This window comes from Callospermophilus lateralis, unplaced genomic scaffold (genome assembly GCF_048772815.1).
Source record: "Callospermophilus lateralis isolate mCalLat2 unplaced genomic scaffold, mCalLat2.hap1 Scaffold_2916, whole genome shotgun sequence".
In the NCBI taxonomy this organism is placed as follows: Eukaryota; Metazoa; Chordata; class Mammalia; order Rodentia; family Sciuridae; genus Callospermophilus; species Callospermophilus lateralis.
The window spans coordinates 129,517-152,127 of record NW_027513584.1 but is presented as its reverse complement, the minus strand read 5'-3'; the positions used below and the strand labels follow the sequence as shown (position 1 = coordinate 152,127).

Below are 22,611 nucleotides of genomic sequence, written 5' to 3'. Positions count from 1 at the left end.
ACAATTCATCTGATAAAGGGTTAATATCCAAAATACAGAGAAAACATAGGAGCAAGAAAACAACACAACTTGTAAAACAAGTTAAGGTATTGATAGACAGTTCTCAAGAGAGGGCAAATAAATGGCCAATACATACACAAAAAAAATACAAATTAGAACCACAATATATATTAGTTATGTCTGATAGAATACCTACTCTAGAGAAAGCAAAAGAAAACAGTTTTGGTGAGGATGTAGAGAAAAGGGAAAATTGCACGCTGTTAGTGACTATTTAAATTAGTACAGCCAATATAACAAGCAGTAAGGATGTTCTTCAAAAAATTAAAATTAGAACTACAACATATCCAGCAATCCCTATTGGCTATATATCCCAAAGGAATGAAATAAGTATGTCTAAGAGACATCTGTACTCTAATTTTCATTGCAGCACTATTTAAAATATCCAAGGTAAAGAATCAGCCTTAGGATCCATTAATAGATGAATGGATAAAGAAATGGTACATACACACAATAGAATAATATTTAATCATTAAACTAAAGAGAATCCTGGTCTTTGTGAGAAGATACATAAACATGGAAGGCATGATGTTATTAAATTGAAACCATGCACAGAAAGACAAACACCATGATTTTACTTGTAAGTACGATCTAAAATTATTTCCCATTGAACTGCAGAATGGTGCTTACCTGAATCTGAGGTGGTTGTGGGAGGGTTGATGGAGAGATTTTGGTCAAAGGAGAAAAAATCTCAGTTAAGAGTGACAATTTTAAAAGTTCTGTTGTACTTCATGTTAGCTATAGTCAATAATCATCTAGCTTAACTTGAAAAATTCTGGGACAGTGGATAGTATGTGTTTTCACAACAAAAATAATAAATATGAGAGGTAATATATATGTTAATTAATAAGATTTTATTATTCCATAATGCATATATACTTCAAAACTTGTTGTACGTAATAAAGAAAGAAAGAAATGCAATTGTATCTGTCAATTAAAATAATAAAAAAGAAAAAAATAGAAAAAAAAAGTTAACTGTAAAGTAGCTGGGTATAAGATCAACATCTTTATTGTGGTAGCTCTTACCTAAATTGAATGCTTGAATAGAACAAAATAGCAAACTCTCCCATGAGTAAGTAGTAAGGAGCTTCTCAACTGTTATATATATATATATATATATATATATATATATATATATATATATATATATATATCACAGACAAGGGCTTTTTCAATGATGGCCAGAATTTGTTATATCTACCAATGTAATTTGTCACATAATGAACAGAAACTGATGAGTATTAATAGGGAGATGAAACATATTTAATAATATTCAATTTCTATTAGTGAGTAGGAAATTATTTTAAAAAATCAGAAGTAGAAATCAATTAACCTATTAAAATTAGTTTCCATTTTTCAAAAGGACAACAAATCTGAAGCAAAACATCATCTTGATTTGGTGTGCTTGTATAAGAGCCCATACATAAATATCTGCTAGAAGGTGAGACAAGGCAAAAATATACTTAAAATAAGAAAATTTAGAAGAATTTGAGTAAAAAAGTAAAACTCAATACAATCTTTGAGAAAATGGTCGTTTATTGTCTTCATATGAATCCAAAGAATCTACAGAAAAAAAAAAACTTTAATAATTATTAAGACAGCTTGAAAAGTAGCTGGCTATAAGATCAACATACTAAATTTGATATTTTATCCGTCAATTAATGTTTAACATGCTAATTACCTTAAATTAATAAATTCAGTTCTAATCCAATGAGAGTTATTTGGAAAACCTGTGTTGTTTTGTTGTTATTGTTGTTACATTGATAACTTTATTAAAAATTGAATAGAACATAATTTTAAAGGCTCCATATCCATCATCTTACTCCCCACTTCCATCTTCACTGAGAAATTCTGCAAATTTTTTTTCTGGCTCTGCTGTTTTTGGCTTCTATTATTAACCACATCTTTATTTCTAAATCTGGTATTTTGATCATTTTAGAATTAGCCTCAAGAGAATGACGTCTCCTATTGATCCATTGCCAAAGCTGTCACTTTTGTCAATTTTCTGATAGTCTTTTCCTGGATAGATTTTGATCCTCCAGTTACAAGTTGCTTATATATCCTTCAGAGGACTCATTACATGTCCGTATTTATTTCATCACATTTTTTTTGTACAAAACAGATTGTAATTTTAATTGATTAAAGGGCCTATTCTAACATTTAAAAAAATACAATGTGACTTCTTCCCCTTTTTACAAAAATTAGTTTCTAGTCATCAAGGTACAAGAAATATACACCTCTAACTTAAGTTTTATAACAAGAAACTCAAAAGAACAAGTCCAGATTCTTTTATTACATTGAAATTATATCTAATAATACCTAATGCCATATTGGTTGAAGCTTGGTAAACATTTTGAAGTTATTTTACTAGCGTTAGTTTTAATGCAGTTTGCCCCAATGTGTACATTATTTTGTAAATGCCATACAAATTTTAAACAATTCCAAAGTGAAATTCTCATTTTTATCCAATATATTGTTATCCTTACCCTCCACTAACTTAAAACAAACTAACAAAAAGAACACAGTTAAATGTTAAAAGTTACACTGTAGATTATTTACTAGCTCCTTCTCTCTCTCCCCCATCTCTCCCCCCCCCCCTCTCTCTCTCTCTCTCTCTCTCTCTCTCTCTCTCTCTCTCTCAGCCCTTTCTAAGGTTCTTCCTAGGAATTGTGGTCAAGCCCAAATTTAATAAAATAAGTTACAAAATGGACCCAAAAACCAATTTAAAATAAGAATTAGAATATACAACTTAATAAGATTATGCTATAATTATTTTATACTCCCTAAGTAAGCATTATCATAAGGCAGGCCAGAAGCAAGATCAATATTAGGCAAATGAAATAGCAGGGATAGAAGCCAGGTTAATCCCCCCAAAAATGTCCCTGAGGACAATCCTTAATATAGGCAATCAAGAGATGTCCAATCCCCCCTTCATTAACATTGTTTCTGACATATTTAGCAAATGCTCCAGGAAATTTTGATGAATTTAAGGCCTTAAATCAAGAAATGCTGAGTATCACATCTTACACTGTCTGCCCTCAACTTTCAATTAGTTTCTTTTTGCCAGCAATATCAGTAATGAGGTATTCAAATGTTTTAAATAGCCTTTTAGAAACTGATACAGCGGGTTGGGGATGTGGCTCAAGCCGTAGCGCGCTCGCCTGGCATGCGTGCGGCCCGGGTTCGATCCTCAGCACCACATACAAACAAAGATGTTGTGTACGCCGAGACTAAAAAATAAATATTAAAAAAATTCTCTCTCTCTCTCTCTCTCCCTCTCTCTCTCTCACTTAAAAAAAAAGAAACTGATACAGCTAATTTATTTCAATAATGCTTTCTAAATGGGCATTTCCAATGTAACTGGCCTTTTGAGAAAACTCAAAATTGTTTAATTTTTCTACAACAGATCCACCAAGTGTTTTCAACATGCCTGAAGCAGACTTAAAAAGAATTTTTTGGGTATTATTCCTTCCTATTATTACATTACTTTTTCTAACAACACCAGACTGCAGAAAAAAAGTTTTGGAAAAACTACTTTGTCATAACCTTTTTCATGTCTGCACTATGGATATCTGCATTTACATATATCCTGGTATGGATGGTCACAATAACTGGTATGTGTCTTAAGCATAACAGCACAAGAAAATAATTTCATGTAAAAACAAATTACATAGGTTCACTTCAAGTAGTCCAGGAAGCACACTTCTTTTTCGGCAAGACTAATATTAGTGCTATTTACAGAGAGATTAAATATTAATACAACAACAAGATCATTCAGGTTTTGTGAGTTCCAGCTCATGTATCAACTATATCCTTACTACTATATAGCTTGTGGTATAGTCCAAGAAATTATCTTATAAATGAAACCAAATTCACAAGATATCTATTATGCTAATAATTAAATCACATTACAAGGAATTCACAATAAAATATATTGAATTCTATTCCATAATGAAAAATAGAATTAAGAGTTACTGTTTTGAGAAAATGATGAGTGCTATTTAACTAGATTATATTTCATTTTGCTTTTAAAAATAAAGTGATGGAAAAGAGGTATAAAATAAAGTTTCATTTTAGGTTTCTACTATTTCCATGATTAAGATTTAACTATTACTGCTCGGAAATAATCTGCTCTAGTTCCCAAATAAAGAACTGAATATAAACATAGACAAAATATTAGAAATTTCTATTAAAAAAAAAAAAAAAACAAGAAAAGTTAACCTGAATTGATTGATAGGAAAGGTAAACAAACTATTGCCTGTTTGCCAAAATCACCCAGCGTATTTTTATTAGTAAAATTTTACTGAAGGCATTCAGGCCCATTCTTTACATGTCATCTATAACTGCTTTTACACTACACTGGTGGAAATGAATAATTGCAACAGAAAACATATAGCCTGATAGTTTCAATAATTACTATCTGGCTCCTCCACCCCCAAAATTTGCTGACCCTGACCTTTTCCAAATTAATAGACGTCTTAAAATAGTATGTTAGGAAAAAGCAGAATATTTCTTTTTCATTTTTTAATGAAGAAAATGAAAAATCCAAATATCTTACATATTAAATCTATCCAAATTTTCAAAGTCAGAACATATTTGATAATAGAAAAACATGAAAAAAGCAAAACCAAGTAAGAGATCACAGAACAGCCCCTAAGATTATAAATAATAGTGTTATTTATGTACATATGAACTCAAGTAACAAAAATTAACAACCAATTCCAATACCAAGAAAATGAACATGCAAGAAATAGGCTACTTTATAAATTATTATAACTAGCATTATTGGGGGGGGGGAATACAGAAAAAATATTCTAAACTGTGTTTTCAGTTAGTTACATGTCCCTTTCTTTTTTTCATTTTAACTACCCTTTGGTTCTGTTACCAAGAACAAGCACATTCCTGAAAAAATGTTAAACTGACATCAAATATAATGAAATTATTAATGAGTTGGGACTATATGTTAGACTCAAAAACAAAAAAAAATTTTGTTTTCTTCTAAGATTGTTGGACTTTCCCAAGGAAAACACCAAATTAAGGTATATGTTTAAAGTAGGACTTTTAAAATACATACATGTTTACTCATTTGTAGCTCAAATTGAGAGTTGGCTTAACTCACTACGTTAAGAAAATATTTTTTTAAAAAAGAAAATGATCAGTCTCATTAGCATATATTAAGTAAACAACAACCCCAATAACAGTGAACATCTACAACTTCTATAAAAATACCAAATGGGGAACGAACATTTCTCATTGGTAAAATTTCGGCTGCTAAATATCTTTACAAATGTCATTAAAAATCGGTACTACCTGGGTTACCCAAATTACCAACTCAATTCAAATATTTTGCTAGCTAAAAACTAAGTAAATACACATTGATTCAGAAATCTAAACATGCCTATTTTGTTTTTGAACAAAGAGGAAATATCTGAAATATCTAAGAGAGTGGTTAGCTCATCTGTAAGATTTATAACTTATAATTATGGTGTCTTACAGGGGAAACACTAGAAATTCCAGACACAGTAATGGGCCTTACTCTATTAGCAGCAGGAACAAGCATACCAGATACAGTTGCAAGTGTGCTGGTTGCAAGAAAAGGTAAGACCTGGAAGCTGCAGTGCCCTTTCTTTAAGCTTAGCTAAATACACTTGAGTCAAGGTAATGTGAAAAATATTTATTTCTTCAGTAACATACTTTTGAAGAAAAAAAAATTGACTCAAGGGACAAGTTTATTATATCATAGCAAATTAATTTCATTCAATCTAATTCCCCATATGATTTAACTGAATTGTGCATTAAATGGTAATTAACTAAATTAAAATGAAAAGCAATGAGTAAGCTACATCTTATTGAAAATGGTTTAATAAATAAAGATAATCATTATTAAATAAATGTTAAACTTAAATACTAACCCAAGAAAAATTTAAAAATACAAATTCAATAAGACTTGCTCTAACAATTTTCCAAAACTACCAACAACAAAAAAGTATCCAGTGTTTTTTCTTATGAAGATTATACATAAAACAGTATTATATGCACATTTTAACAACATGCTTTTCTTTTGCAGGTAAAGGAGACATGGCTATGTCTAACATTGTAGGATCCAATGTGTTTGATATGCTATGCCAAGGTATTCCCTGGCTTATTAAAACTGTTTTTATAAATGAATCAGCTCCTGTAGAAGTAAACAGCAAAGGACTCACTTAAATAACCATTTCTCTTAACATTTCCATTATTTTTCTTTTTTTAGAAGTTCACTTTAATGGTTGGAAATTAGACAGAAGGTTGGGAGCTGTCTGCCTGTTATTATACATTGGACTTGCTTCGTTATCAGTTCTATATGAACTTGGAATTATTGGAAATAATAAAATAAGGGGCTGTGGAGATTGATTATTCTTAATAGTGTTAATGTGGAAAATGTGAATGGTGGGGGTGGTAGAGAAGGAAAAACCCATTTCTTCATTTAAGTCAAATAAAAACATCCTAAACTTCAGAATCTAAAACTTACTTAATAGTAATTCTTTATCACCACAGAAAAGCAATTTAAAACCAACCAAAATCACATCCTAATTTGTCTGAGCCCTTTCTTTTCATGAACAATTACATATTATAAAACACAAGTTATGAAAAAACCATTTATCATTTACCTTACAATAAGTTGATAAAGGCTGGGGAAACTAGAACAAACACTACTATGTCATACTGAAAACAAGAAGAAAATGGCTTATTTCATTAAAAACAGTATAACCATTCATTTAAACTGAATGACCAGACTTGCTGTCTTTAGGAAACCCAAACTTGAGATTAACAAAAATCACAGTATATTTTTAACATTATACTGTTAAAAGCTGGTGGGAATTTTAAAAGTTCATTTTTACAGCTTTTGTAAGCATACAGTATTACTAAAAAAATGACTTTTACTAGTAGATTCAGCAAAACAGATGAAGGAATGTTCCAACCGTGGTTTGAAATTATGCATTACGATCCAAGCGAACATCAATTTCTCGATCCATATCGATGCTCCTTTCCAGTATAGCTCCTATACCTGGTCCCATTCTATCAAAGCTGGAACTCATGCGGTCTAGTCCCATCCCCATTCCTCCAGTCACACTGTTCATGCCACCCATTCCACCACTTATTCCAGATCCTACTGGACCCATGTTAGAAGCTCCTATTCTTCCTGCAAACCCTCCAATCATTGCACTGCCAAGTCTACCAAAGGAATCTCCAAAGCCTCGATTTATTCCAATATCACCACGTCCAAAATCTCGCTCCATGCTACTAGTCATCGCCCCACGGTATAGCTCTCCCATTCGGCCAACTCCACCAAATCCTCCCATGCTATTCATTGCTTCCAGACCACCAAACCCAATTCCACTTGGACCTAAATTTCCCATTACACCACCTATGTTCAATTGGCTAGCACTAATAGGCTGTCCACCTGGACCAAGTCCCATTCCAATGCCTCCAAGACCACGTGGTAATTGTGGTGTTTTACTACCATGTGAACGGTAGTCTTCATGAGGGACAGACTTGTCATCCATTTTCACATGCATAGGTCTATCAAATAAAAACTGCCCATTGAACATAGAAATTGCTTGAACTTCTTCAATTGCTTGCTCAAAAGTGACAGTGCCCATTCCTCTGCTCTTTCCATCTTTGTCTTCTTTAATATCTGCCCGCTTTGCAGTTCCAGCTATGCTGAACACTTCCTTTAGCTTCTTCCAAACAACTTTGAAGTCAAGATTAGCAACAAAAATTGTAGAACCAAGTCTACCAGCCTGCAAATTACTGATAACCTCAGGAGGAATGTTTGGATTATTGAGAATGGAAGGTGGTAAATTCATCAACCCCGATCCCATATCAGGGACATGTCCTCCTGGAAATGATCCTCCTGTTCGTTGCAATGCCCTACGAGCATTTTCTCCGTCAGGATCCTCTTTAATATTAAGGGGTCTTCCACTAAGATCATATTTGTTCATAGTTTCTAGTGCTTTCTTTACAAATTCTTCATCTTTGAATTCAACAACACCACAACCCCTTGATTTTCCTTCCGCATTCTTAAAGAGCTCCACGTATGTAACCTCACCAACTTTTTCTCTCATTAGATCTTTAATAGCTTGGCATTTCATATCATACGGGATGTTGCTAATGAAAACTCTGTTACGATTTGGACCCTTCTTTTCTCCAGTGCCCAAATGCTTGTCTTTTGAATAAGGATGAAATCTATTGGCCTTCTTATTTCCTGAAGATTTTTCTTTTAAGTCAGATTTTTCTTCTTTCACTGATTCATCATTCTCCCTCAGTGGTAAAGCACCTCTGGGTTCAATCCCCCAGGAATTTTAACGCCATTGGAGCTACTGCTGTGCTGCGGAGGCTGCTTCTCCGGCTCCGGGGGGAGCGATTCTCCCCGCGATTCACCCTGAGACTCTGCGGGCAGCTGCTGAGGGCTGTCGTCGCCAGCGGCCAGACCACCTCGGGCTTGTCAGCGTCCGCCATCCCGCCTCCGCTGGCTCAGCCTCGGCCGCCTGCACTGAGGGGCTCCGAGCGCGACAATGGCGGCGGCCGGGGAAGCGGTAACGGATCCCCTATTTCATCACATTTTGAATAAAAGTTCTGCTCAATTTGGCATCTTCTGCTCATTCCTCCTAGTGACTATATTCTTTCTTTTTTTCTGACAAAATCTTGATTTTACTCAAAATTTGGACATCTTATATCTGTACTTGCTCCAAATTTCATTTAATAGAATCAGGAAAGTTTTGGAAGAACATTAAATAGGGTCTGTCAGAATTATGTAAAAAACAATTTTATACAAAATTGTGATGTAGTTCAAAACCTACTCATGTCTAAAAACATTACTAACAAAAAGTTGGAAAATTTTCCTCAGATATAAAATATTGGTACCTTTGTTTAAAAAACAAATTAATCTAAAGTGAGATTGTTCATAATCTTCAGAAGAATTTCTTTGAAATCAGAAACACAATGCAAATACCTGCTTACAACTGTGAAACACGTAATATTTTCAATGCACATCTTCTATCATTCAGTAATTTTACCAAAATCCTTCAATACAAAAATATAGGTACATGTAAATATTCATGCCAATTTATTTGTAAAATGTAAATTCAGCTAGGCATAGTGATGCATGCCTGCAATCCCAACAACTCAGAAGCCTGAGGCAGGAGGATTACAAGTTCAAGGACAGTCTCAGCAACTTAGAACTTGTCTAAAAATTTTAAAAAATAAAATTAAAAGAAATGGGGATATAGCTCACTGGTTTGGTGACTCTGGTTGTTTCCACATAGGAGCCTAATTGCACTGTGACTTTTGTATATAAAATTGTGTTTTTATATAGAATGTAAACAAGATTGTATACAGAGGGTGCAATGATGAAATGCATAGCTTCACAGTGAAATAAAAATATTTTTCTTATATTAGGAAATAAACTGTAGTGTGAATGTCTTTTTTATATAAAAGAGTGCAATAAAAAGATACAACAATGTATACAATTCATAATACAATGCATAGTATCCCATAAAATATTATGCTCCATATCTCTAAATAAGAAACATGGATCCGAAGGCAAATTAAAAGATTCATTTTCTCTCAAAATTAACACAACATGTTACTAAATTGTCTCATTTCTAATAAGATTTTAGTCTATCATTTTCCAATGAAACAGGATGAAAAATACTTATGACTCAAAATCAAATGATAAAAAACATAAAATAAAGACAATAATGAAGAAATTAACATAAGCTGTACACAGAATGATGAGATTTGATCATTAAAATATCTAAATTTCTTACTTGGAGAAAAAATACCAGATTTTGGTTACACAGTTTTATGTTCAAAGCCTTGAAATTTGTTTTTTTTTTTTTTTTGCTATATCTAAGTGATGAAGATACAATAATCAGAGTGAGACTTGTGTGTATATATAAATAAAAAATATCTAAGTATATTATGGCTAACATAATTGTAAAATGATCTCATTTGTCTTTAAATCAGTGGCTAACATAATTTTAAAATGATCTCACTTTTCTTTCAATCAGTGGCATTCAGGAAATGAAAATATAATAAAATTTATTTGTGAATAAGCATGCACATGCATTTCTAGTGATTAAGTTTATGCTTGGATTTCTCTTGGCCACTTGTCCCCAGATGTTTGGTCAAATATTATTCGGATGATGCACATGAAGGTGATTTTTAATGAGATTGATTTGAATCAGTAGAGTGTGAAAGCAGATTACCATTTTTACTGTGGTAGCTCTTACCCAATTTGAATGTTTGAATAGAACAAAATATTATGATTAACTGAGTAAGTAATAAGGAGCTCCTCACACCTGATTACCTGAACAGAAACATCTTTTTCTGCTTTGTTTCTGCCGTTGGACAAAAACTGAAACATCAGTTATTCTTTGATCTTGAATTGTCTGATATTTAGACTGTAACTTATCTTCCCTCTTCCTCTTCTATATCCTCACCTTGCCTACTGCAGATCCTACAACTCCTCAGCCTTTATAATTGCATAAGCCAATTTCTTAACATAAGTCATATTTATGTCTGTACAAGAATGAATGTGTGGTGTGTGGATACAATGTTTTTTTTTTCTATTTCTGTAAATAATCCTGACTATCTCACTATGGAAATCAGATACCAGTAAATTTACCATATAATTTATTCAACCAGAATGAGATTTTGAAAAAGTTTTAAGTCTCCTAAAAATTTCCAAATGAGAAAAGGAATATGCAGACTTCAATCATCATGTGAATTATTCATGGCCCATATCACACTTCCCCTAAAAACTTTTTAAACTGAAATACAATGAGAAGGTAGGGAAGTACTATGTAATGGAAAAAACATTAAGAGCTGTTTGTAAAATCAGTATACAGATTCTTCACCATGGTTCCAGATCTATTTGCCTACATAAATTAGCCTGAAAACAGCATCTAAGACGTTAGGAGGAAATTATGAGTATGTGATTTTTCTAGAACCATTAGGGACAGGTTTTGCAAAAAAAAAAAAAAAATTAGAGTAAAAAACCCTTTCCATGAAATCTATGGACACACTTTCATTGCCTTTTACAGTCACCTGTTCAAAACTTTTATTGAACATTTATTGTATGACATTACATCTTCTAAATTTTGTAGATAAACTGGCAAGAATCAAGGACTACTATGTTTTTATGTAACCTGTTTCATAAAGGAAAATTACAAGTAATAAAAAAACATATTTTCCAAGAGCATCTCCCTCCCCTGAAAAAAGGCAGCAATCAAAATTAATTTAAAAAGAGCATCATGATGCCACAGAGAGTGAGGAATTTAGAGCATGTACAACAGCAGCAACAACAACAACAACAAAAAAAAAAACACCTAATTAAGTGGTCTTTAGCCAAGGTGAAAACTCACATGAAGAAGGAAACAATGCACTGTGATTCAATGAAGTGTTGATGTCTATCTTAGGTTGGGTACCTAGATGCAGTTTTCTTTTGTTATTGTTGTTGTTTTGTGCATTAATAAATTTTGAGAAAATGTTCTGCAAGTAAAATTAAGTACTAACCTTTAAAGAAGACGGTGAAATAGAATAGGGAAAAAGAAAACTGAGAAAGGGTGTAGTCTCTGGAGCATGAGCGGTTTGACACAATTTCACATTGTCATGAAGTATTGGGGTGATCATGTATGCCCAGTTTCAGTTAACCATTGGCTTGCAGTTATATACACCTGGAGAAGCTAACTTGTCTGCCAAAATTGTTCCTATTACCTGAGGTAAATTCTAGAATAAAAACATTCATAAAACAAGGTTATGTTTTTATATGTTGATGAAAATGGTGATATCAGTCCTCAGAAAATCAACCTTTTATTTCCCACAAGAATAGTAGTTCTGTGTTCATAAATTGAACATTTGAGGTGACTATACCGAACTTAATCTCCAGAAATAACAAGTATATTTTTTAGTTATTTATTTCTGATCATTCAAAATTGATAGTTTTAACATATCAATACATTATTTAATCAGATAATGAATTAAATAATTTTGAGTAAATACCACAAATATTTAGAAACTTATTTGTATTTTCAAAATATTTCTGCACTTGCATAATGTAGATAGCTCTACAAATATATTTTTCTCTTTATATTATAAAACATGCAAGGACCTGGCAAATGTAAAAAAAATAAGTTTAATTAGAATATGTGAACAAAAATTCAATTGTAAAATTGTGACTCTACCTAAATCAACATAGGATACCTGGAAAAAATATTCAGCATTCAGTAAAGAGTCAGAGGTGACAACAGGTGCAAGAAAAAGTTATTTAGTTTTCATATGATGGTGGGAATACCCAGAAGAATCTAATATATTCTGATTGAGAGTATAGAGATGGATCTGTGAGCTATTTCAGTATTATATTCCCAGTAGGATGACTTGGAGGAATCATAAAGAAATGAGAATAGCCTCTTGCATTCTCACATCAGTTTCACTATCAGGTCTACAATTTAAAGGAGATAAATACTGAAGTTAGTTGGAAGACACAGATTTCTTGGTTTAATAAAGCATTTAGATAAAATGGAAATAGGTGAAGAGAGGAAAAATTTTTATTCTGTTAACCCCTGTATGTTTCATTGACATAAGTGATACTTGACTACTTATGAGCTATAGCAAATTCTCCATCTAGACTAGCTCTTTCTTCTCAAAATATGATAATCAACTCTGTATTGTCTTCAAAGAAGAAAACCATTCAACCTTTCTTTACTCTAGTTACTCCATCCTTCCATTTGTTCCCTCTACAGTCAGTAATCTTTGTATTATTTTTTACCCTTCCCCTCAAAACACTATCATCTCTGTTGTAATCAGGATATAATATTAAAATCTACCTGTAAAAATTAACTTAATTTGCCAAATACAGTGGATGTTTTCATTTCATACTGTTGTCCATAGTATAAATATTAATTTTATTTTTTGTTTTGTTTTGTTTATCATTATTCATTTACTTTTTTGACAGAAAAAATTAGTCATGTTTCATTGTATCTTAGTAGTAAAAGAAGAATTACCATATGCTACAGTCTACTATATGTCAACCTGAATATACATTAGTTTGTAGATGCAGTATATTTGGGGTTGTTTAAAATAGTTTGTTTTTTTTTTAAACTAGAATTAAACATGAAAAAAAATTTAAAGTGGTTTAAAGTCATTAAAATATAAACATTTGAATAATACTAAAAATGAGAAAAATACAGTTACCATTATTATTATTATTATTTTTTTTACTAAGTAAATACAGTTACCATTATTATTATTTTTTTTTTTTTACTAAGTATAAGTACTTGATAAGCAACTTGGGTAAATAGCACTTATCTGAAAAAACCTTGTGAGTGGTATAGAGACACAAGAATGCCATATGGTTGGAAGTTAGAGGGATTTGGTCCTAACCATTAGCTTCAAGAGTCTGGATTAAAAATGGGAAGAAAAGACCTCATTCACAAGAGCAATAGAGAACAAAATGAACACGAGGAACTGAGATGAACAGATAATTCCAGAAAGCAAATACCCACATTTGTGCCATTTACTAGAACTCAAGTAATGAGAGGGCTGGCAGGACTGAAAACCTACATGAACACTGCACTGTCCAAAGACAAGAGCAGGAGGCGAAGAAGTAAGCAAGGGGCGTTAACAGTCCACAAACTGTAAGGGAAGCCCCAACAGGATTCAGAACTGATTACATTTTCATATCGCTTTTGTCATGACCATCATATATTTTTACACAGCTGGCTTTGCTCACTTTAGCACAAATATTGAAGTCAAGTACAAGCATATACTCATTTGCATAGCAAATTTTAAGGGGTGCATTAAAATGGTAACCAACTGATGAGGGTATATGCCATTTTCACAATCAGAATAACATTCAAATTTACCAAATAAAATGTTTTCTGTTTGAAAACAGTTACCTATAAAAATTTTGGGGATTTGAATTAAAAACAATACATGACTTATTAGCAAAACATTAAAACCATTACTGATGTAATTCTCTGTAGGAGGCAGGTCATGAAGTAGTAGTCATTCTTTTATAACTTCTAGAACTTTGTAAACACTGTTCTGGAATACAGTGGTGAAGTGAGGCTTTGATTCCTTCACCAAGAGATTACATAAGGGAGTTTTCCCAGCACTGGCAGGATCTTCCACATCCCAAATTTCAGGCATGTTGCCACCAGGCTTGGATCTTCTTATACACCATGACTCTTCTAGAATGTAATAATTCACTTTTAACTTTACCAATTCTTGCTTCACTTCTTCAGTTGCTTTTCGACTATACATTGAGTATACTATTTTCGTTCTGGCTCTCAAGCCTGCATCTTCATAATGTGGATGGTTCACAACCGGACGAAGGGCAGACAACTTCACACTTGCCATAGTGGGCATGGCACTGCAAACACTGCATGTGGTTTGGTACTATATTTGATCCATTCTATAAGTTCTTCTTGTGGCAAATTGCTGAACTCCCCTACAATATTCCATTGGGTTTGAAGATTCGCTGAACCTTGAATTGACATTGCTGCTAGTACAGCAAAAACAACAGCACCAGGATGTACTTTGCAAAAGAGCCATCCAAATAACTGTCTAGAGCAGATCAAGGAAGCCATAACACACATGTGTGGTGTCAAGAAGAGTTTTAGTCTCATAATCAAAATGCCAAGGGCTGTATAAGCTAACAGTTGCAATGCATGATAAACCAGCTCTCCATGATCAAACTGATGTTTTCTTATATGTGTCTGTTGTTTAGCTAAGATGCTCCACATATCACTAATAATCTTTCTAATGATGGCAATGAATACTACAAGTACAGCTGGGAGCAACAAAGTCTTTGTATATCTCAGAGGACTCTCCTTTTCCATAAAGTCGAACTCTGCTGCACAGGTATACAATAAAGTATCAAAATCCTTATAACTGAAGAATTTTGATGTTAATAAGTTGCCAATATGAGCATCATCTGCAATTCCAAAGATTCTAGATGTCAAATATTTGAGTATAATGGTTCCAAACAACCAAAGACATCCTTGGATAATCCATTACCTAAGCTCAGACACATTTATTTTCACAAAATGTGGTTTCAATGCCAGCATGCCCCAAATAATTACCAAAGAGGAAGCGTAATAGGATGTTAACAACATTGAGTTCCCAAACATCAAAACAAAACAAAGTGCAAGAGAAATCATGTGTATATAAATGATCTTCCCTAATTTATATATATATCAATATACCCCACAACATATACTGCAAATAATGATGCGATCTGAGTAAGAAGTACAAACTGAGCAAACTGCCATGGAAGCATGAAAAATATATTGGAAATGCAGAGCGCAATCAAGCTTCCTCTATAAAGTTTTGTAGCCCTGAGAATATGAGTCACAAGCAACATCTGAAGTACAAGGAAAGGATACGAAAAGCTTTCGCGGAGAGGCGGTGTCCACATCACACGGGTACACTCTCCATGATTGAAAAAGAAGCATAACACTGTAACCAGGCCTCCCAATCGACTTCCACTTAAATATGTGCCGTATATGAAGAATAATGCCATCATTAGTCCATTTAAAATAAAAATTACAGCAACATAAAAGCAAGCAGGATCTCCCAATCCTTCACAACTTTCAATAGGACTGAGTCCTTCTCCTCTGGTAACTGTCCAACATATCTTGGTTTGAATACCAATCATGTCCATTTATTTGGTATAAATTCGGTACCAGCTGGCCAAGATTACCTCAGGGTAAAGATTAACCTTTTTAATGTATTAATAACAAGAGGGTATTCGGTCAGTTTATCATTCATAATCATCCATACTCCATTCAAAAATGAGGGGGCTTCCACAATAGTCTTGAAGTAAGAATAATATAGCCCCATTTCAGTGCGAAAAGCCATCTCCCTTTCCAATGTTGAGAGGTGAGAAAAATGACGATCGTTTTCAAACAGGTGTGTTATATGGCTCCAGTGCAACACGGCTGCAAAGGCAGCTAGTAGAAGCATGGTCCAGGTCCGGCCGCGCCCCGCGCGCCGCAGGCCCAGCGCCCCGCGCAGCCCGGCCACCAGGCGCCCCACCAGGCGCCCCCCGAGGCCGACCCCAGCGGGCGACACGCTGGGCTCCGCGGGGCCCCTTCCTGCCCGCAGCGCCCTTGCGCCCTGGGGACGGGGACGCGTGCTCGGGTCCGGAGCCCCTCTTAGCGGCGACTGCGAGTTGCGGGGCGGCTGGGGCGGCTTGGGAGCCGCCTCCCGGTGCTTATTCCGCGCCTGCAGGACCATCTTGGCATAGTCGCGCTCGCTCGCTGCGCGCGCCCGGACGGCAGCTGGGGAACCGCGGGCTGGCTGGGCGGCCGGCGCCACTCACTCTCTGGCTGGCGGGCGGGCGGGCAGAGGGCGGGCCAGTCCCTCCCCGCGGGCTGGGAGGCGGGGAGAGCACGAAGGCCTGTCGGCGGCTGCCTACTTGGCTGTATGGCCAGGAGGCGGCTCCGGACTCGGGCGCCTGCCGCCATTGCCGCCGCTCCGGTTGTCACGGCGACCGCGGAACGCCGGGGGGCGGGGGCGGGGGCGGGGACACCCTGCGAGCAGCGCGGCCCCGCCCCCACCGCCCCTCCGCGCTGGACGCGCTAAATATTAATTTTAGGAGTGATATTAAGGAAAAATTTTAATAGAATTATATCCTACTCTTTCTCACACTAAATATTGGTTTTGTCATTATTTGTCTTGTGGGGAGAAACATCAGTAAGTCAACTTTTTAAAAAATCAACATAAATTAATATTATATCCCTTACAACATTTTGAAAATCATGTATTCTACAGAGTAGTAGTGTTTAACACCTGGGTATACCTATCCCTAGGTATACCTGAAAGTTCTTCAAAAGATAATAAAATCTTTAAAGATAATAAGATCTTTAAGGGAATCAGTTCCTAGTTTGTCTGAGATCTTGCCTGTATATTTTACATTGTTCTTTCCAACTTCTCTTATGCATTATACCTTGCCATATCGAATTTCCTTTTAGACACTGATCCAACATGTAAAAATCCCCAGGGCTGCAGTGAAAACGAAACAAAAAGGATTTCTACTAATAATTCATTGAGTACAAACTAAGAATATCCAAAAGAAAGATTTGGGGTGATAATGGTAAAAGATCTTGGTATTTAAATGCCATATGTGCCTCTGCCTTGTCACGTTTATCTGAGTACCTATGAATTAAGAAACAATATATGGGTGGCTGGGGTGTGACTCAGTGGTAGACCAATTCCCTCCCACATGTGAGGCACTGGATTTTATCCTCCACACCACATAAAAGTAAATATACAGAATAAAGATACTGCATCCATGTAAAACTAAAAAATAAAGAAAAAGATTTGATTTCAAAGATGATTATTAACTTTTTAAAAAGAGTGCTTCATTATTTATTGACTATATTTAAGAGGGTAAGCATGTACAATTCTCATACCTGGATGTACTATGGTAGAAACAATTTTAGATCCTTCCTTATGCTTTTACTCCTTGAGACCAGGGTATTAATATGTTTTTTTTAAAATCTAATCAACTCAGGCTTTCTGACAAATATATGACCTGTCTACTTGTTATATCAATTGAAGATCGGCTTTGTCAATTAAATTATATAACAAATATTTCATATGTTAAATGGCTTTAGTCTGAAATTTATTCAGTCATTGGTAAAATATACTTAAGTTACATTTATATTAAACATCATCTCTTCACATACACCCTTTATTGGTATTTAAACTTCAAACATTTCTAATTACAACATGAAAATGTGCAAGAGAGTATGCAGCATTTTAGAATTCCTTTAGGGTATATGGAAGCTCAAATGTTTAAAGAAAACCTTCAGAAGTCTTTTGTGAGAGTTATTAGCCCTACCCTAGAGGATAAAATGTATATATATCTCTAATAAAGTGGGAAAAGAAGTTATCTCTAATAAAGTGGGAAAAGGAGAGGCAAAACTTAATTTATGGTACTTGAGTTTCAGTGTAGCTTGTTTTTTTTTTTTCATTATAGTTTTGACAATCTTGTATTATATAGTTTAAAAACTATTTGTTAGGAATGGTGATTATGTATCTTTGATGTCAGAGGAACATTATTATGTTTTTTTTTTTTTGCTTTGCAGTCCATTGCTGATGAGTTTAAGGAAGCAGTTCGTTATGTCCTTCCTCACCTTATGCTGGTGACGGTTTTCATTATTTTGAAAATATTAAAGGTAAGGCAAAAACTTCCTGGGCCTTACAGGAAATAAATTTATGACGTCTGAAATCTATTTTTTGAACTGGTCATAGTATTTTATATACATTTTATTCACAAAAATAAAATATCTTATGGCTAAATGTGTGTGTGTGTGTGTGTGTGTGTGTGTGTGTGTGTGTAATCAACTTTCCAGAAAATTTGGAGAAATATCTTTCTTATGTTCAGGTAATTTCCATTGAATAGATAGACAGGAAAATTTATCTGTTATTTCACAGTGAAATCTTGAGTTACCAATGTGATAGAAGAGTTTACTTTTTGAAATGAACTTTTAGAGACACACAATATTAGTCTTTTAATTGTTGATTTATTTATGTAATAATTTTATGCATGATATTGCTCTAAAGTTTCATGTTATTTTAACTTCTTAAGAAAATAATTGTCTTGGGCAAGTAAGTGCAATTACCCTGCTTGTATGAGGCACTGGCTTTGATTCTCAGCACATTTAAATGAATAAAATAAATGTCAATCAAGAACTAAAAAATATCTTTAAAAGAAAGTAACTTATAAGTTGATTGTTTTTGTTTGTTTGTTTTTTTTACTGTGCAGTATAGTATTATTTCTTTCACAATTAGGGCTAAGACTTTATATGTATTTAGAATATACATATTAGTCTTAATCACATTTGCCAAATGTCAAGAGATCTAGTGAGGGATTGGTGACAAAAGTAGCTGTGGCTTTAGGCTGAGTCAAGCCACCATAGTCAAATATCTTAATCTTATATGTAGACTTAAGTGGCTATACGAACAACAGTGTAATTATCCACATAAGGAAAATATTTGTACTATATAGTAAAATAAGGATTATTGCAATGTTGATAAATATAGAAGACAAGTATAAGTCCAATGATAGAACTTCTAAGAAGAACTGTACATAATCTAGACATGTTTTAAGAAACTAAGTAGATATCTGGGGTAATGTATGTATTATTCATATTAAGACTGCACTATATTTATGTATTCTTTATGAAGTGATTAGCTTTCATGAAGATATGTGCAATCAAATTATGTAAGTATTATTTTCGCAATATGTGTAATATTTCTCAATGATTTTTTTTTCTTTTCGTTTGGAAGTAGTGAGGATTGAAGCCATATCCCCAGACCTTTTTATTTTTATTTTTAATTTTTGTTTTTATTTGTTGACGCTGGCCTCAAAGTTGTGATCTTCCATCCTCCCAAGTAGCTGGTATTACTAAAGGTGTGACCCGCCATACCAAGTAGAGAATTCTTGGGATAGGTAAGTATCCAGTAGACATCCCCTAATGAGCTATGCAGGGTGATATATCCTTTTAATTCCAGAAACACAGGAGGCTTGTGGCATAAGGATTGAAAGTTGGAAGCCAGGATGGGCAACTATCTCAATATTAAACAACAACAACAAAAAACTGGGGATGCAGGTCAGAGGTAGAGCACTCTTGGGTTCAGTTTTCACTGCTGACAGCAAAATCAAAGTATACAAAAAAGAAAAAATCACCAAATAAATTTCTTGCCTATGTGCCTAGAATGTATGTACAATAATTATTCTGACATTTATTTAATATTTTTACTAAAACAATTAGATGGAAAAAGTGTAAACTGGCTGTCTGAAGCAATACAATCAAAAGACGTAAATTAGGCCAGGTGTGCCTGTAATCCTAGCAGCTCAAAAGGCTGAGGCAGGATGATTACAAGATCAAACTCAGCCTCCTCCACAATGGTGAGGCACCAAGCAAATTAGTGAGACTCTTTTTGTAAGTAAAAGTCAAAATAGGGCTGGAGATGTGGCTCATTAATTGGTTGCCACTGAGTTTAATCCCCAGAACTCCCCCAAAAGAAAGCAAGTACAAAATAGTCAAGCAGAAAATTCATTTGCTTCTTAAAAATGTTTGAGAAGAAAATTTCAGTGAACAATATTTGTTGGAATCACACCTGAAAAATCAAAAGCAATCTGAAAGTAGATGAAAGTGCTCAGATGATAGCTGAAACCAGTGGAAATTAGTAGCACTTGTGGAGGGGAATGAGATTGGATGGTTCCAGAAAATCTCCTTCTCCAACATGCCTCTTTGGTAGTCCCTCTCCTGCTTTTAAAAGATTAAAGGAAAGTGCGTGGGCACTTGAAGTGAGAAAGGAAACTCTTTGATTAGTTTTGATTTTTATTTAAGGACAGCAGTTACTCTCTCTTACTAGGTACTTTAAAGTTTTAAATAATTTTTACAAGGAAACCACCCATGTGTAATCAACAAAACTATAATCCTTGGCATAAATATGGAATATCATTAGTTTTAATTCAAGCATGGCAAATTTGAAAAACAATTAGAAGTGTAAAATGGAAGAATAAGCCAAGAGAAGATACTTAAAATGGGGAAAAATTTTAATAACTCCACAAAAGATTATCCAAATGGCCAGTGAACATATATTCAAGCTCATTATTACTACTCAAGGAAATAGAAATTAAAACCACAAGATACCATTACATACACACATATGAAAAAACTTAATAATTGAAAATGTGTATAAAGAGCAACATGATCTTTTATGTATTCTAATAGCAGTGAAATCTGTACTAGTTAGGAAAACTGCTTTGTATTATTTCTTAAACTTGAAGATATACATACTTGATGACAAAACATTTCTATCCCTGAATATGTACTACAGAGTAATTAACTGCATAAGTGTACCAAGAGACATGCACAAGAATAAAATTATGTCATTTGCAGGTGTAATGGTGGAACTAGAAAACATCATGCTAAATGATATAAGCCAATTCCAAGAAACCAAAGGCTGAATGTATTCTCTGATAAATGGATGCTGATCCACAGTGGGAGTTGGGGTAGGGAAGAATGAAGAACCTTTGGATAGTGCAAAGGAGAGTGAAGGGAGGGGTGAGGCATTGGGGATGGGAAGGACATTACAATTAAACAGACCTATTAGCATATATATATATATATATATATATATATATATATATATATGATTACAGTACTGGTGTGACTCAGCACCATGTACACCGAGAGGAATGAGAATTTATGCTCCATTTGTGTACATTGTGTCAAAATGAATTCTGCTTTACTGTCATGTAAAACCAGTTAGGAAAAAAAAAATCACAGTACCTGGCACATAGTAGGTGTTCAATAAATATTGTTAAAATAATTTACAGAAAAGAATGTTCATAATAGCAAGTTTTATCAGTAATAGAAAACATTGTTGGGCTGTGGTTGTGGCTCACTTGTAGAGTTCTCACCTAGCAAGTGTGAGGCACTGGGTTTGATCCTCAGCACCACATAAAAATAAAATATAATAAAAGCATAAAAATTATCAACCATAAAAGAATAAATTACATCTTATGCAGAAAACTGGAAGAAAATTTAGTACAACAAACACCATTATCAGTGATGCTTACATATGAGAGATGACAATATTCTTTTGTATATATGTACCACATTTTGTTTATCTGCTCATCTATTGACGAATTCTTGGGATTCCTTCCACCTTTTGGCTACCATGCACATCTCATTTTGTAAGGATTAGTGGTGTTGAGTACCTTTTTGGCCCTTTTTGTTGAAAAATATCTATGTAAGTCCTTTGCCCATTCTCTAACCAGAATTTTAAAATAATTTATAAATAGAAATTCTTTATACATTCAGGACATGTATTGGAGACATGATTTTCATGATACTATTTAGTATTTTAGTACTAATTAGTACTCATTCAAAATAAGTTCAATTTCCTGTTACTTTGGAATGAGAATCATAAGAAATAAGGCTGGACTAGTTTGGCTTAAGGTTATCACTTTCTTTAGCAATATAAAACACAATATCAGACCAGATTTAAGGCACTGTTTTAATTTAAAGTGGCTATCTACTTCAGTGACAAGAAAAATCTATTTGTGAACTTAATATTTAAATAGTTTTTGAATTTTATTTCCCCAAAGCACATACATTATATGGTCAGATGGGAAAACATTTATATAATGCGAAATTGTAGATATCATACATACACAGTTGCCTAAAATTTATTTTCAAATACATTGCTGAATTGCTGTTACTGATAGCAATACTTTAAAGTTCTTTTGTAGAAAACACTTTTCTTTTTTGTTCTTTACAAATTGGTCCCCTCCCATTGTTGATTATAAATCTTGTTTTTCATTTTTTTCCTCATATTAATTCATATGAACTCCTCTTTATAACGATGAATTTTAGTTTTTAAAACATGCTTCAATCATTATTTAATAGGAAGAAAAAAATAATCTCATTTCCCAATTTACAAATTCTTTATGATATAATTTTATATTCACATGAAAATATC

The 22,611-nt window shown here is 33.9% G+C and overlaps 1 protein-coding gene and 1 pseudogene across 1 annotated transcript; both read right to left on the bottom strand.

The window, feature by feature from the left end:
- Positions 1-7,028: 7,028 nt before the first annotated feature.
- Positions 7,029-8,556, bottom strand: LOC143386529 (myelin expression factor 2-like). The gene is given in 3 exon segments (XM_076841567.1): positions 7,029-8,358; positions 8,397-8,526; positions 8,529-8,556. Coding segments are annotated over 3 exon segments (1,488 nt in total).
- Positions 8,557-14,023: 5,467 nt separating this feature from the next.
- On the bottom strand, positions 14,024-16,341 carry LOC143386524 (protein C-mannosyl-transferase DPY19L1 pseudogene; annotated as a pseudogene).
- Between the last annotated feature and the right edge of the window lie 6,270 nt (positions 16,342-22,611).